Here is a 17,069-nt window from a genome sequence, read left to right as displayed (position 1 = left end):
TGGTGGGATGCAGATGCAGATAAATCCCTTCTAATTGGAGTTTTTAAACATGGTGAGTAACATGGATGACGACGTAGGTACTTGCCCACCCTAAACTCAGTTTTTTATAGCTTAGTCTGGAAGTTAAACTTATGCCACTTTTTTCTTTATAGGTTATGAAAAATACAACACTATCAGAGCAGACCCAGCACTGTGCTTCTTGGAAAGGGTTGGCAAGCCAGATGAGAAAGCAGTTGCTGCTGAACAGAGAGCAAATGATTATATGGATGGGTATGAACACTCAAATTGGGCATGAATGTTTCAGGGCCTTGAAGTAAACAAGACTGAACTTGTGTGTTGAACATTCTTTTTGACTGGTTTTATACTAGTTTGATGTCAAAGTTGTGAAGAATTCTAGTTTGATTTTACTACCACAGAGCGAAAGAGAGTTAAGAATTAACAGAACCAGTTTGCGATTTTACATTTAAAGGAAACATGCAGCAACTAGTTGTTAACAAGAACTCTACCTTGTGTTGCTGTATGAGAAGTATTATTTAGACACTGAAGTGCAAAAGCCTTCACAGGCACAGAGTACTACAGACCTTTTTAACTTGATTATAGGTCAGTCAGCTTGGTGTATTAGTCTTGCGTAGCTAACCAGTGACCCCAGTATATCAATTTGAGTATCACTAATACTTACTGAAGGGGAAAACTGCTTTTCTTCACTGCTTCATCAGTGAGGTTAGCAGCTGTGGTCACAAAGAACATCTTTGAATGACATAGTGAACTGGGGAAAGTAGGGGGGGTGCCAAGAGTCAAACCAAAGCTGCCATGAAGTATTTTCCTCATTTCAAATAGAAAATGAAGTACAGTAGATCTAACTAAATTTAAATGAGCTTTGCTTAATTGAAGAGAATTTGAGGACTTCTGAAATATTACTAAGATGGGTTCTTTTTTGTGTTGAAATTCTAACAGGGATGTAGAAGATCCAGAATATAAACCAGCACCAGCAATGTTTAAAGATGACATAGAGGTATAGTAGGCACCTATTAATAGCTTCTTTTAACACTCTTTGAATGTAATACTCCCTACCTTTTCATTAAGCAAATTACTACATTTTTCTGTATTTATCTAAATTTGTAAAACTTATTCCGAGTGTTTCTGCAGCTGTGTGGGTGCAGGACATGAGAGAGAATTGCTGTATAATTCTGTTCTTTGCATTGTTAGCCATTTGTCCAAAGTATCTGTCACTCTTGTTCTTTGTCATATTCGTAAGTTGGCTATAAGATCTAAGTTTAACCTAAACCTCTGGAGAGGGCTACCTTTTAAATTTTGCTTTACTTCTGTTTTCCTACAGGATGATGTTTCATCCCCAGGGGATCTAGTAATAGCAGATGGAGGTAAAGACATAAAACTTCATATCTCAGCTAATTCAGTCTATTTTGAATTATTTAATTCTGTTGACTTTAAGCTAAAATGTGTTCAGATTGCTTAGTGTAGAACCATAGGCACCAGCAATGTTTAACGTGTTTATTTTTCCTGTGACTTTGTTTTAATATAGATGGACAAATGATGGAAGGAGACAAAATCTATTGGCCCACGCAGTCTGCCTTAACAACACGTCTTCGCCGCCTGATTACAGCTTACCAGCGAACAAGTAAAAATAGGCAGGCCCAGCAGATCCAGTCAGCATTCCCAGTACAACCCAGTATGATGCAGCCTCCATATGAGGAAGCTGCTTTAAACCCAAAGATGGCTGCTAAGATTGAAAGACAGCAAAGGTATGTGCAGCATGCAAATAAACTTTTTTTTAATACATACTTATATTAAAAATAGCAAGTGAATAACAATTGTTAGCTGTGTGAAATAGTGAAGAAAACAATGCAACTTTCAATTACTTTTTTCTTGCTGATCAAGGTGGACAAGAAGAGAAGAAGCTGACTTCTACAGAGTTGTCTCCACATTTGGAGTTGTGTTTGATCCAGAAAGGGGGCGATTTGATTGGACCAAATTTAGAGCAATGGCTAGACTACATAAGAAAACGGATGAGAGCTTAGAGAAGTACTTGTATGCATTTATGTCAATGTGCCGGAGAGTCTGTCGTCTCCCCTCAAAAGAAGGTGGGTTTATATATTTTACTTCTAGTTTTATCTGTATTTTCTGTTGCCAGGGCTTATTTTCAGAAGGTTCTTTCATGTGTTCCAGTATAAAAAGGGTGGAGAAGGAAATAAGGAAACATGTTAAGTGTAAAATCGAAACCTTATAATGGGGAGACATGTATTAACCAGTTAAAGCTATCTCCTAGAACTGATTTGTGGTGCAGGTTTTTTTCCAGATTCTCATCTTTTTTTTTTGTTTCAATACAGAACTCATAGATCCAAACATCTTTATCCAGCCGATTACAGAGGAGCGTGCTTCTCGGACTTTGTATCGCATTGAACTCCTAAGGAAAGTGCGGGAACAGGCCCTCAGACACCCACAGTTGTTTGAACGACTAAAACTATGCCAGCCAAACCCAGACTTACCTGTCTGGTGGGAATGTGGGACTCATGACAGGGATTTACTTATTGGAGCTGCTAAACATGGAGTTAGCAGGACAGATTATCATATTCTCCGTGATCCTGAACTCTCATTTATGTCTGCCCAGAGGAACTATAATCAAAATAAAGTGGCACTCTCAAGGACTTCTACTCCACTTCTCCATCAGTACCAGATGGCATTATCTGCTTCTCCTCTTACACCTCAGTCAAGATTGTCAGATGCTAAAGTGAATGCTTTTGAGGACACAAAAGCTAAAAATGAAAATCTGAAAGAGGACCCTCAGTCTTCTGAAGAGGAATCTATGTCTACAGAAGAGACACAAACAGTAATGAAATCTGAACCTTTAAGTCCAAGAAACGGCATGGCAATACAAAATACAGACCACAAACCTAGTGTGAAGACTGAAACAGACAGGCGCATGGTGGCAGCAAGGACAGAGCCTCTAACTCCAAACCCAGCTTCTAAAAAACAGAGAGTCAGCAAAAGGGGATCTGACTCTAGCTCTGACTCAGACTCTGACTCAGATAGATCATCCTGTTCTTCCAGGTCATCTTCTTCATCCTCTTCGTCTTCATCATCTTGTTCACACTCTCGATCAGGCTCTAGCTCTTCATCATCTTCATCTTGTTCTTCAGCATCTTCATCTTCATCATCGTCGTCCTCATCATCGTCATCGTCGTCATCATCATCATCTGAAGACAGTGATAGTGATGAAGAGGAGGCACAAAAACGTGGTATGTGTGTAGTCTTACTTCTGTGGTATAACTCTTAAACTGAACAAGTTTATTCTTAATAGAAAAATGTCTAAAAAAGGATATTAAATCCCACAAAAGTAAACTTAAACATATTTTCTTGCTTCTTCAAGTGAATTGGAAGAATTTGAGGGATTACTTTGCTTCACATCAGTGCTTTGTATGAGATACTTGAGTTGTGTTGACTGATTCTCTAAGCAAGCTTACCATGCATGTGGTTCACATCTGGGAAGAGAGTTGAGCAGCTAATGTTTTGTGGAAATCTATATTCTGTGTGCATTCCCTACCACCTTTTATTTTTCTTCTTAAATACAGAGATTCTTTTGGGTTTCCCTCCTTGGTTTTTTTGCTCTTGCTCACCTCTCTTTGCAGCTTACTTAATGTGCTTTCATGTAATCTGCAGGCTTCCTTCTAGCCAGGCTATAGGTGATGCAAGCTGCTTTTTCTTGTAAACTGTAGGTGGCCAAGCAGTGTACTTGCACTGAATATTTTCAAACACTATGTACCTGGCTAGAAAAGATGGAGGTGACTGTAGAGCACAGGACCAAAAAACCCAGAAATGTTTGTGAAAGCTTCAAAGAAAAACCAAAAAACCTCTGATCAGTGAAGTGATTTAAAATTTTTAGTAAACCAGCCAATCATTTAATACACTCCTTATTTTGACACTATGAAGTCTCCTCTAATCTTGCCCCTTGAAACTTAGAATGTGGAAAGATCTTTCTACTGTGCTAACCAATGAGAATAGAAAAAGGAGAAGGATGAAAGTTAGGCAGTGGTCTTACACATAAGTGAATAATCTTTCTCTCCCCACCACTCCCTGCCCTGCCATCTCAGGGAAGACGCATTGTGTGAATCAAATGGATCCTCTTGTCTGTGGAAATAACAAATGGAAACTATAGGGTTAATTTACTGGGAGAATGATTACTGGGCAAGTAAAATGCCACTGAAACAAAATAATTAAGATGCTGCTGCTTGTAGCAGTGGAAGAACCTTTTCAGAGGAAACAGTTGTATGCAAACATTAAAACAGTGAGAGAAAAAGGATGCTTATACAACATAAATATTTAGATCTAGATGGTGGATACTATAACATGTGCTACAAGTCCAAATATTAGGCTTGCTTTCTGCCAGCTCAGCCTGTTCAGGCAAGTAATTGTGCCATCCTCAGATAGCAGTGTCTCATAAATCGGTCAGCCTTTCTTCTTGTGGCTATTTTGCTGAGTTGGTGTTGACAAGATTGGTAAATGCTGGAAAACTCTCTTATCATCTGCATCTTAATTTCAAGACCAGGTTCTGTTTCATATCTTGTACAGTGATCATGGACTCTTGGCATACTTCTCACATTTGAAACATCTTTTTAGGAGGGCTAAATTCTATCAGATGACTCAATACATAGCTACTGTTAAGGACAAATTTGAGTTCTATAGAAATGTCCCTCAGTACTAGTACTCTTACTTTGCTGATGTAGTATTTACATATTCAACAGCACCTGACTGTTTTCCTGTGTCATAGTGAAACTTGCATTGTTGTCTGGGTGGAGGCAAGAGTAAAATAGCAATGAGAAGTATAACAAAGTCAGAGGACACACTGGAAAGATACTAAGAAGAAATCCTCTGTCGTTAAAATTTTAAAAATGCAATTATATGGACACACGTGTCCCAAGACGTGGAACATCCAGCATTCCATCCTGAAAATTTTTTAAAGTTGCATCCCAATTGATTTGCCATGTCCTGGTGATAGACATCTTTGCTTTCAATTTAATTCTGTATTGTAGTGCATGTTGACTTACAAAGGAAGTATGTTAAAATAAGTAAGGACTGTCTATAAGATTACTGTGAAGCATGTCTGTTTTCAAATAGCTAAATGTTCGACATGTTGAGCTCTTGAAAAATAAACAGGAGTGTGAGTGGAATTTAAATGCCTAGCAAAGGATCAGCAGTCATCCTGAAAAACCTAACGGATTAGTTCTTCAGTTTAACTTGTGTTTGGACTTTATCTGAACATTGTTATGTGTGTTTTGTTCACCTAATCTTCTTACAACGAATGTTTAACTTCCTTATGACATCAAATGATGTTAGCATTTTTATTTAGCAGAAGGAACCCCGCATATAAAAGCATATGATGAAGAGAGTGTAGCCTCTCTGAGTACAACACACGATGAAACACAAGACAGCTTCCAGATGAACAATGGGACACCGAATTCCAGTTATCTCCTACAGGGTGGATACATGTTGGCTGCATCCTATTGGCCAAAGGCAAGTTTATAATACTATTTTGAAAACCAGACTTGTAGATGAAGGTGAGAGGTGACATTAGTATTCCATTATGAATATTAAAACCATACCACTGAGGTGTAGGAAGATCTTGGAAAAAAACCCAGAATTTCGTTCATGGTAAATTATAGTAAAATTTTCATAAAGCATGTTGTTCATCAGTTGTGCAGCTGTATCTGTGAAGGAGAGAATGTGCATATAGGAAACAAAAGTGAAAAGGAAGCATATTTAAGATGCATGATCTTAAGTCTGTGAGAGGAATTGTTTAGTGTAATCCGAAAGAATGTAAAAATGAAATAGCAAGAAATCAGTTAAGCTAAATATTAAAATACAAATCTTTAATAGTAGTAGGACTCCTTCAGCTACATTGCAAGATCCTATTGAAGTATAGGCTGGCTGAAGCACTGATGTAAACCAACTTCTGTGTTAAAATTTAACTGTATGATTCCATGTGGGAATTTGTGAAATTAATGAAATTCTAAAGTATGCTTTGAAAAAGTGTTAACATCAAGTGGCTGAGTGATGAGAGCAATGGCATACTTGTTTACAGGTGGTGAAATTTAAGTACAAAGGTGACTTTAACAAACTTTTACAGGGAATTGGTACAAATACAGGAACTTAGAAAATAGAAATTTTTTAAGTCCAAGTCTAATGATGAAGAATGTTGTAATTTCATTTCTTTTTAGAATTAGAAGATAATACATAAATGTAATATGTACAGTGTTGGTAAGCATTACTCCTAAAAACTATTTTCTCTGATTTATAGGATCGAGTTATGATTAATCGACTTGACAGTATTTGTCAAACAGTGTTGAAAGGTAAATGGCCTTCAGCAAGAAGGAGCTATGACAGTAATACGGTGGCCTCATTCTACACAACCAAGCTTCTGGATAGCCCGGGTGCTGCTGCAGATTACATTGAGCCCAGTGCACCAACACCCCCTCTTGCAGGTGTTAAAGAAGAATATGATCAATCACCACAGATGTCAAAGGTGAAGAAGCATGTACGAGAAAAGGAGTTTACAGTGAAAATCAATGACGTATGTTTATTTTTATTGCCCTAGGACCTGATTGCGATTGCGGTGTGCGGCATGCTTTACCTGCAAGTGGCTGCCTGCTCTCACTCTCACTTCCTTCACACACTTGTTTGTGGGTATTTGGGTCTGCTGCTTCTGGGCATTGAGTGTTTGGGTTTTGGGTTTGTTTTGGGGATTTTCTTTTGGTGGGTGGAGGTGGTTTTTTTGTTTGGGGTGTTTTTTTTGTTTTGTTTTTTTTTTATTTGCTTTATTCTTTTTTTATTTGCATAAGCCACTGGAAGGAATCGTTATTATTTCTCTCTCTGAATTGAGATTTTGCCATTCTGGTGCTTCCTCAGAGAGCCTGTTTTATGCTGTTTCTAAGAAGTCTGGTTAGTAATAAAAGCTATTTCTGTTGTTCAGCTTTTTTAAAGACATTTCAGCATGTCCTATCCAGCAAGCACTTTACTATTTCATGGCCTTTTAGAGGGTTATATGTAAATTTCCCAGTTCAAATGCAGGCTAGAAGCTTCAGACATTATTCCTATCTACAGTTTGAGACTTGTTCATAGCACATAAAAATGTATGAAAACTTCCTCTTGTAATTGGGTTTGGCATTTCTTTAAGACTGGATTATTGAGGTAGACAGCTGTTCAGTGTCTGGATTTTTCAGTTACAATAGCAGATAATTTAAAATTTATATTCACAGAAGCAATTCCGTGAAATTCTGTTCAGATTTGTTTTTTACATGGAGGAGAAGCCAGGCTTGTTTTAAGGTTCACTGTTCTCAGTTCTTCTGGAGTAACTCTTTGTATGTGAGAATCCTGATTACGAAGCAGTCATTTCTGCTTCAGAAGAGACTCTTCTAACCCTGGCATTTATTTAACAGGAAGGTGGTTTGAAATTGACTTTTCAGAAGCAGGGACTGTCTCAGAAAAGGCCATTTGAAAGCGAGGAAGGTGCATTAGGACAGCAGCAATACCTGGCTCGCCTACGTGAACTCCAGAATGCCTCAGAAACCAGCCTTGTCAACTTCCCTAAATCACTCCCCAAATCAGGTATGTAAAATGTCAAAGGGAATAAGAGTTAGGATCAACTCTTATCTCCTGGGTTCTTCTCTGGAAGAGAGGTGTTTGCAGGAAACTTAGGGGGTAAAATGGCTTTTCAGAGCCTGATACTAATAGTGTTTTAAACAGTCACAAAACAATAGGCAGTTTCTGTTAGATATTACCTGTAGAAATTATATGCACTTGCACTATTTTAAGTACTTTTATTTCCTTTTGTTATTCAGTCACTTTCTCTGTTATGAACAGTTGAAGCATGTGACACTCATTGTATTGCATTATTAATTAGGTACTTCGAGTCACTTACCAGCCAGTGCCAATGGAGTCATAGCTGACAGTCAGCCTCCAGTCAAAAAGAGAAGAGGAAGAAGGAAGAATGTGGAAGGAGTTGATGTCCTCTTTATAAACCGAAATAAACAGCCAAATCATGTAAGTAAACTTGATCTTGAATCCAAAAATAAGGTCAAAATTATTGTTAATCCCTTAACTGAGTATAACCAGCTGTCAATATACAACAGAAACTTTATTATTTAAAACTGTTGGGTTTGGGTTTTTTTCTGAAACTGTTCACTGACAGTTCATGACTACACAAATGAGAACTGGTAGAGTTCTACTAAATATTAGATATATGCAATACTTGTAACTATTTTTAAAAAGTAAATTTAATTCTAGTTTTGATGAACTGTAATTAAAGTATTATTAAAAACTTGATATTCGACCTAGCAACACCTTTTGACATCCTTTCCTGTAACATCTGCCACAGTGACTTAAAGGGAGCTATTTATGGTATGAGTAGTCTCACTTAGTCCTTCAGTGATGATCTTCATAATGATCTGCAGGACTGTGACCTTCATTTGTATCATACATGAAATAATTGTGATGGTTTGTTTTCTGTGGAGAACTTTGTCAAATGTCTTGAATTTCTCCAGGTTAATCCGAGTATTAACTCTAGTCAAGTTGCTGCAGGAATAAACCCAGCACTCACTCACACACAGTCCCAAGGCATGCTTGATGCAGAGAGTCCAGTTCCTGTTATTAACCTAAAAGATGGAACAAGGCTTGCAGGTGATGATGCCCCCAAAAGAAAAGATTTGGAAAGGTGGCTTAAAGAACATCCTGGATATGTTGAAGATTCAGGGGCTTGTATTCCTGTGAGTATTCCTTTCAGCTCTGCTTCAGCTAAATAGTAAAACACTTCTCACAAAATGTATTTGGGTTTGTATTCCATGTTATGTGAAATTACTCCTTCTTTGTTCTTCTGTTTTGTTGAGTAAAAGGAGAATGTCCATTTCTTTTTACATAGTTTAAGCTCCAAAAGCCTTTCTTCTCCTTCAAGTACGTAATTGCCAAAAAAAGCAATACTAAACAAAGACACTTGATCTTTGCCTAATTTCACCCAAGACATTTTTTTTTTTCTCTAGATAAGAAAACTCATGTTACCCTGATACTAATGATGGGAGCTGAAAATGTGTAATAGCATATGTAGTGATACAAAACAGTAGCAATGTTCCTGACAATTAAAGCACTGTTGAAAACTGAAAATTACCAAAATAAAGCAATGGGTAGAGGCATCAGTGAGAGGGTTTAGTGATGTTTACTGAGCTGCATATTACATGATTGTGATTAGTAAATAAGTATTGTTACTAGAATATTTCTGAAATCGATGATGACTTCAAAGGAATGCATGACTCAAGAGAATGCACAGGTATCTTACCATTTTTAAAAGTTATACCAGAAAGATATTGGGCTTTTTGATTCCTTTGTAACAGAGGATGCAGCTGCATGATGGCAGGCCCAAACAAAAAAGGCACCGTTGTCGAAACCCCAATAAACTGGACGTTAATAGTTTGACTGGTGAAGAACGTGTTCAGCTCATAAATAGAAGAAACGCAAGAAAGGTATTTAACTTACTGTTTCCATTCTCATGTTCCCCGAATGAAAAGTTACCTGAAATGAAGAGCTCTATATAATATACTACACTTGCTAAAATACTTGTGTATAAATGAAAGTGTTTTGTTTTAAAGTTTTGGCACAGAGCAACAAGGTCACTCACAATCTTCTAGTAAATGTTTTGAGACTATGCAAACATGTAAGATATGGCTAGAAATTTACCCTGTAGTTTATGTTCAGATAGAACTGAACACACATATTGCAATATTTGTGCCCTTGACTAATGCAGAGGCATGGCCATTGAAATACACGTTGTTCTGATTAAAGTGGGAAATGTTTATATGCTGCTGTATTAGGGTCAGAAGCTTTGTGCGTCTGTAGAGGAGGGTCAGGCAGAATTTTAAGTCTCTCATTTCTTCAGTACTGTCTCAACAGCAGCTCTAGAGAGGAACCTGTGTGGTGCTAGTCTCCTGTAAAACAGCCCCTGGGCTGCTCTACAGTAAGCCATGCCCTGAGGAATCTTTTAAAAGCTGATGATCAATTAGTGAGAGATTTGATCCCTGCTTGCTCTAGAAGTCTGTATTTTCATGATGGCTTTTTTTCTCTAATAAATCTCCATACCATAGTTGAGACTCCTGTTAATTTATTAATCTCAATTTTCCCATTTTATAAGCGCTCCTGCACTTCTCTGAATCATCAAACTCAATTTGACTTATTTTGAAGTTTAGTTCTACATCTAGTAGCAGGTGGTGAGGGGACCAAAAGTAGGCTAGAAAATGTGAGTTTAATTTGCAGTTTATAGAGAGAGCTGAGTAGAAGCTGGAATTATTTTTCCTTTCTTTTTTCTACCATTTCTTCTTTCTTTCTGGATATGAACGATACATCTGATTAATTTGAAAGATTAATTTGCATGGAAAAGAAATACAAGAAATAATTTCACAAGAGAAGCAGAGCCTCTTAAGAAAAGTATTTTTAGAATTTGACTGAGAGCATAGAATATGGCTGTTTCGTGGATAAAGGAAAAATTTAACCAGACTGTAGTTACAACCTTCTTGCTAAGACTTGGCCACTCTTGTTTGCTATTTATGTGGTTGTTCTTCCATTTATTGCATGTCTGAATCATCTCTGACACTAAACATTAGTAAGAATGTGAAATACTGAAGTTGCAAAGTGTTAGTTTAATAGATGAGTTTGAGTTTAGTAGGCTTAGAACAAATCAAGAGTCTCTGGCATATACCATGAAGAATCACTGAAAAGCTATGCTATAATAATTGATAATTTGAAGTGAGACTTTATTTGTATTGTTTTGTATAAAAGGCAAAAAATGAAACAGTGTCAGGTGTGAATGTTGCCTTCTTACGAGTAAGAAGTGTTTCCTGACTTCTCTCTTCTGCTTCCCAGGTTGGGGGTGCCTTTGCTCCCCCTCTGAAGGATTTGTGCAGGTTCTTGAAAGAAAATCCAGAGTATGGAGTGGCTCCTGAATGGGGAGAAGTTGTAAAACAGTCTGTGAGTATTTGCAGAACAAGATAACCATGACATGAAATATATCTTAAAAACATGGCAAACAGGAAAAAAGGCATGCCAGAAGGCGTGCTTTTCATTTCTGGTATTACATTAAACGTGGAATGTGAGTCAATGTGAGCTTTTTTCTGCCAGCTCAATTCCCTAAACTGGGTTGTTGGCACAGCTGTGAGTAGGAGGAAGGGAGGGACAGTGGCTGGCAACCCCAAATTAGAGATTTGGGTGAAAGCACTATCATACTGTTGCTTTCTCATCTTTTAAGTATAGCTTTGAAGGTTTGGGAAGATTAATAAAATTTTAAATATTTATTTTACTTTTTAATTAATTAACTTTCATTGTGCACCTTTAAGAAATTACTATCCTCAATAAAAATTTAAATCAAGTATTAATACAGTTATTTTCTACTACTATTATATAGCTGGTATCTCTTTCATTTTAAGTGTCATTGACTCAAATATGGTGTATGGTTCTGAGTCTATTCCCCGTTTGTTTTGAAGATAAGAACACATTTTGAATTTTAAGAAGTTGTGTTGTATAATGAAGAATGGTTTCTGGTAACCCAGTTAATCTTCCATTCCATGTGTCTAACAGAAGTGAAGGTAGTTTTGTCGATACTCTTGTGAAGTCTGTTTCCTCACCTACTTACTATAACATGTCTATTAGTATAGCAATTTATGCTATAAAATATATTTATGCCACACTTTCAGCCTCTGGCAAAGAAATTACCAAGTTAAATCTTTTTCTCTAGTTCACCGTCAACAGAACCTGTAATCTTTCTGTGAAGTTCTAAATGCCAGTCTTTCCACTACCATTGTGGGACATTCAGGTAGAAAAATACGTAACTAGGAACAGGATTAGACTGCAGTGAATAGAGGTATAAATAACAGCAGAGTTACTTTGAGAATTTAGTGGTTATCTACAGAACAAAGCGTGAGCTCTGTATTCCTCTAGTTTCATTAGGCTAGCTTAAATTGGGGGGGGGGAAGGCTTTATTGTAGTATGGAGGTGAGTAATAGTTGATCTTGCAATTGCCATTTACAAGATAAATTTTCAAGACAGTGCATTTCAAAGATAATATTAGTGTCCATTACGAATCTTTCTTCATTGTTAGGTAGGAGGGCTTACAGAGGTGAAGTAATACTGTGCAAGCCCTAAAAAGAAGTGCTTTAAATTTTATTTTAATTGAACTTCAGTGTTCATTCTTAAGTTTATGGACGAGGTGAAATAAGAGGATGTTAAACAGACACTAGCAATAATAAAAAGGGCTCGGAGATTGTTGGTCTCTGTGCAATCACACATTTATATTTAAGTTTGAGTAATTTTTTTAATTAAACTGCCAAATTATTTCAGTGTGGTAATACTGCAGGGCAGTGCTGGTTTAGATGTTGAATTGAGATTGCTCCTGTAACTAGCTGTATTTGGCTTGATCTGCAAGCAAACCTCAAGGGATGAGTTAGCAGAGGGTCTTAGAAGATACCTTTGTAGACCTCACTGTGGAAATGGGTGTTCAGATATTTGAGATGTGATAGCACAAAGTCACCACAAATTCAAGTGAGTTACGTGGAGATCAAGCTGCTGTGCTAACATACCATCATCATCTTTGACCATGCTACTGTATTGGGTCTTCTGTTTGCTCTTCCATCTTCAGGCTCTCAAAATCCTAACACCACCAAAATGTGTCTTTTGCAGGGGTTTCTTCCAGAAGGTATGTTTGACCGTATTCTCACTGGACCTGTTGTGCGGGAAGAAGTGAGCCGGCGAGGCAGGCGCCCCAAAAGTGAGATTGCTAAGGCTACAGCAGCCGCAGTAGCCGCCACCGCCGCAGGCGTATCGGTTAACCCTCTGCTAGCTAATGGATTGCTTCCCGGAGTGGATCTGCCCAGTCTTCAGGCCTTACAGCAAAACTTGCAAAACCTGCAGTCGCTGCAAGTGACAGCAGGATTAATGGGAATGCCAGCTGGCTTAACTGCTGGAGGAGAAGCTAAGAACATGGCTGCCATGTTCCCCATGCTGCTGTCAGGGATGGCTGGATTACCAAACTTGCTAGGCATGGGAGGACTTCTCACAAAGTCTACAGAATCTATTTCAGAGGAAAAAAAGGGAAGTGATTCAAAGGAAGCAGATACTAAGAAAGAAAGGACAGAAGACCAAAATACAGATACTGGTGGTGAAAACTCTGTTTCAAGTTCTCCCTCAACATCCTCTGCTGCTGCAGCTGCCAATCCTCTCTCTCTTAACCCTTTACTTTTGTCCAACATACTTTACCCAGGGATGCTTCTCACTCCAGGCCTTAATATTCATATCCCAGCTTTGTCTCAGTCTAATATTTTTGATGTACAGAACAGTGAAAGCAATGACACAAGCTCAGCGAAGCCCACAGAAGAAAAGGAGGAAAATTCTAGGGTTAGAGTTCAGGAAGACAAAGGGGGAACAGAGCCAAGCTCTCACAATGAAAACAGCACAGATGAGGGTTCAGAAAAAGCAGATGCTTCATCTGGATCTGATAGTACATCATCTTCATCTGAGGATTCAGATTCTAGCGATGAAGACTGACCCCAGACTCTGCACTTAAATTATAAACTGATTTTGAATTTATTCTTTATTTCATTGTAAATAACCCAGTGTTGAGTGCATCAATGATTTGCTGACCGAACATTTCAGTATTTGTTTAGAAGTGCAAACTGCTTTCAGAGACGTTTTGCATGTAATATTTCTTGAAGTTCATAAGTTTCTGAACTTGTATGTACTATCAAATACACAATGGTGTAAAATTACAACAAAAGGCATTATAATTTTGTTGGGGGGTTAATTTTATGAAAATAATGCTCAAGTAAGAGCTGTATATTTAATATATTTGCAGTGAACACAGAATACTTTATGCATATTATTGATTTAATTTGAATATAGTTTTACAGCCTCCTTGACACTTATAATTTACAGATCAAAACTCAGCAATAATTTGGGCAGCTAATGAATGTCATGAAAGCTGTAGAATCTACATCACCATCCATTGCTTTAATTACATGAAAATGCTCTAGTGTTGTGATGCACTGCTGTTTCCAATTCAGGTACAAGTATGTTTAAAAGAAGATAAATTTTTCCCAATCAGCCAATTAAACTGGCTACCTGTTACCTCAGCTGAGTTAGTTTAGGAAGTTTACATTGGTTTCTATTACTTGTTTTCAGGTTTTGTTTTGTTTTCTAAAGACATCCTGTATATCATGTTAAAATCTGAGTTACTTGAGAGAAGACTGTTGGGTTTGGTTTTTTCCCCCTTATTACAACTGTTCTTTTTTGACAGCAGTAAGGGGAAATTAAAGCAAAAACTGTCTTATCTCATGCTACTTGGCACCATGTAGATCTATTTAGTTTACACCTTGCAAAGTTTTGGGCTCCCTCTGCAGAATTTGAAGTCCTAGAATGAGGAGTAGTTTCCCCAAGACTCAGAAGAGGCAAACTGTCATAAAGTGCCACTGAAAAGACCTTTCAACACTGCATACTTCATGTAAAAATTGTTTGTTTGCTTTGTTTGTGTAGATTTCTATTTGTGTTTTATGTCATAAAACCTCCTGGAGTTACCAGTTTTAATGATGGTAAATAAAGTATAGATAGTTTTAACTCCTTTTGAGTTTAAACTTCTCTGCAGATTTAAATCTGACTGACTATTAAATACTACCCAAAATCATTTTTGGGATATCACTTCCTATGTTATGCTGAGTTACCCACTGAAGAAAAAGCACTTTGAATAGTAAGGAAGACAAATTATTCCTAGAAACCACAGTAATAGGGCATAAGGCATCTGTCTAAGTCCAAATCCTTAGAACCCTTTACTATATAAAATCTGTCTTAAGATTTGATGTGTGATATGATTCCTCCTTCTTCTTAAGCTGCTATTACTCTGACACAGTCAAGGCCCAGATTCACATTTACGGAAGTTCTGAACTGACTGAAACTTCAGTTGACCTTGGTTACATCGTTCGTGGTCCAAGAATAGGCAAGTGTTAAGAGAAAATAGATACAGGTACTAGTAGAAGTTCATTGAAAAAGCTTTACAAAGGGATAAATTAAAAAAAAAAATAAAATAAACAAAAACTGTATATTTTGATATAGTTCTGTTGCTTGCTTGTACAGTAAAACAACTGTGTTGTTTTTTATCAAGAACTTTACCAATGAAATATAAGTTTATGTGCAAAATAACTAGCCCCGTGATTAGAAGCAGTATTACATGTAATTACACAACTATACAAGTACCATTTGGATTGTGCTGGTTACGTTATTTTCCCAAATAGTATTCTGATTTTTGGCCCTTCACGCAGTGTCTTAGCAATAGTGAAAATTAAAAACTGCCAAGAGAAGGGGGCAGCAATTCTTCATCATGGGAAAAAAAAAAAAGTACTACTTATTTAATGTTTTGCCCTTTGTAATATAGCACTTTTAATTAACTAGGATGCATCTATGAAATAGCCAAAGTTTTACAAACAGTTATTAACTTAGTTTGCTGATGGATTATGTCAACAATGCCATCAGTTCCCACCCTTCCCCCTCAAAACAAATCTTAAATCTTGTGGCTAAAACCTAATTTATATCAGATTTATGAAAGAAAGTATTTTCCTAATTATGGTCAAGTGAGTTTGGTTACCATTCTAGTGATTCTTTCTATGTAGTAAGGCAATTACAGTTTCAAGTAATGAAGGCTGGTGTAGACTTGAACATAATATATTGGATTTATTTTTAATTGGTTTGAACCAGAAGGGGAAAAATGTCCCACTATCAGCTAAACAATATGCAAATACGGTTGTATAAAGTTAAGGGTTATAAGGAAACCTCAGTAGAATTACACTAATACTGAAGTTAAAAGAATATCCAAGGTGATGATAAAGTGTGTGTTGGTAGTTACTAAAAGAACCTTAGCTGTTATTGCCTTGTATTTCTATCCCTTGTTTCAGGCTTCATGATCCAAGTCTTAGTCCAGGTTTTTTTTGGACATTTGCAATATTTGCCAGTTGTGTTCTGTGTAGTCTGAATTTGCTTTCTGTAGTTGAAAAAGCGTCTTAAAAAGTCATTTGTAATTTATTGAATTACTTTCTATGATGTTCTATAGAGCAAATGGAAGTTTAATTATTTTTTATTAAACATATTCTTTGACTACCCATGATGTCGGCCTCAATATGTGAAAATAATGCTGTCTGTGTAAGGATTAAACCTGTGGCTTTCAGCAGCAAAAGTTAAGTTGTAGTGTTAAGCTCTAAAATGGAATATTAAGACTTTAAAAAAAAACAATCCAAGGATGTTTCTCTGGGAATCAATTTCCTGTTAGTCTGTTGTCGTACAAACAATGTAAGCAGTTGTTCCAGTCTTCCAGAAGTTAAAAGTCAGAAAGGAATATATGGGTCTAGGTTCTGGTCTAAAAGTTGATTTAATGTGAAATAATGATGCACCTGATGTTTCAGGGTGAGGTGTTGGCAGTGAAGTACGTATTGAATTTTCTTTTAAAATTCTGCATTACTAAATCTTTCAATCATGTACACAGCACTTACTACTGTTATTTTTCATCTGTTTTATACAGGGCCTGGACATTACTCCTGACAGTTGTGTCCAGGCTGTCAGGTGCTGCCTTGTTCTAACTTGTCGTTGCACTTCCATGATGCAGTGGTATCCTTCTTACTCCAGTCTGAATTTTGTCTTCAGGTCATCATCATCCTGTCTGAGCTGCTGCTTTCTCAAATCTGTACACAGGTGATATAAATGCACATACACATATGAGCATTGTTCTCACATTCTCCTGTTTCTTTGGGAGTCCTGCAGGTGCCCTAATAGTATTTTTTAAATGCATTTTTAGCAGGTCTGTTAGAAAACTCATAAAAATTCATAGATTAAAAAATAGTAATAATTACAAAAATAAAATGAAACCCAAGGAAAATCATGTCTTTTCATTTTACAATCGAAGCCTCTCTGTCTGTAAATGAAAATATAACCAGATCTATTTTTCAGTGGAACTCTTTTCCAAGGAACAGATAATCTAGGCACAGTATTAG

General features: G+C 37.0%; 1 protein-coding gene across 1 annotated transcript in view; it reads left to right on the top strand.

Moving 5' to 3' along the window:
* Positions 1-14,956, top strand: part of LOC104403630 (chromodomain-helicase-DNA-binding protein 9-like) — a gene marked incomplete at its 5' end in the record, with an annotated part of 51,700 nt that extends 36,744 nt beyond the window's left edge. Inside the window, 15 exon segments of the mRNA XM_010011849.1 lie at positions 1-52; positions 153-270; positions 955-1,012; positions 1,337-1,379; positions 1,541-1,760; positions 1,897-2,099; positions 2,346-3,254; positions 5,366-5,526; positions 6,311-6,583; positions 7,449-7,617; positions 7,913-8,052; positions 8,553-8,774; positions 9,393-9,521; positions 10,915-11,019; positions 12,724-14,956. The exon segment at positions 1-52 is cut by the window's left edge and continues 15 nt beyond it. Of these exon segments, the coding sequence (XP_010010151.1) occupies positions 1-52; positions 153-270; positions 955-1,012; positions 1,337-1,379; positions 1,541-1,760; positions 1,897-2,099; positions 2,346-3,254; positions 5,366-5,526; positions 6,311-6,583; positions 7,449-7,617; positions 7,913-8,052; positions 8,553-8,774; positions 9,393-9,521; positions 10,915-11,019; positions 12,724-13,587 (3,666 nt within the window).
* Between the last annotated feature and the right edge of the window lie 2,113 nt (positions 14,957-17,069).

The sequence above is a fragment of the Nestor notabilis genome, unplaced genomic scaffold (genome assembly GCF_000696875.1).
Source record: "Nestor notabilis isolate BGI_N333 unplaced genomic scaffold, ASM69687v1 scaffold29633, whole genome shotgun sequence".
NCBI classification, from domain to species: Eukaryota; Metazoa; Chordata; class Aves; order Psittaciformes; family Psittacidae; genus Nestor; species Nestor notabilis.
The sequence above is the reverse complement of the archived record's forward strand: the minus strand, read 5'-3'. Positions and strand labels throughout refer to the sequence as shown.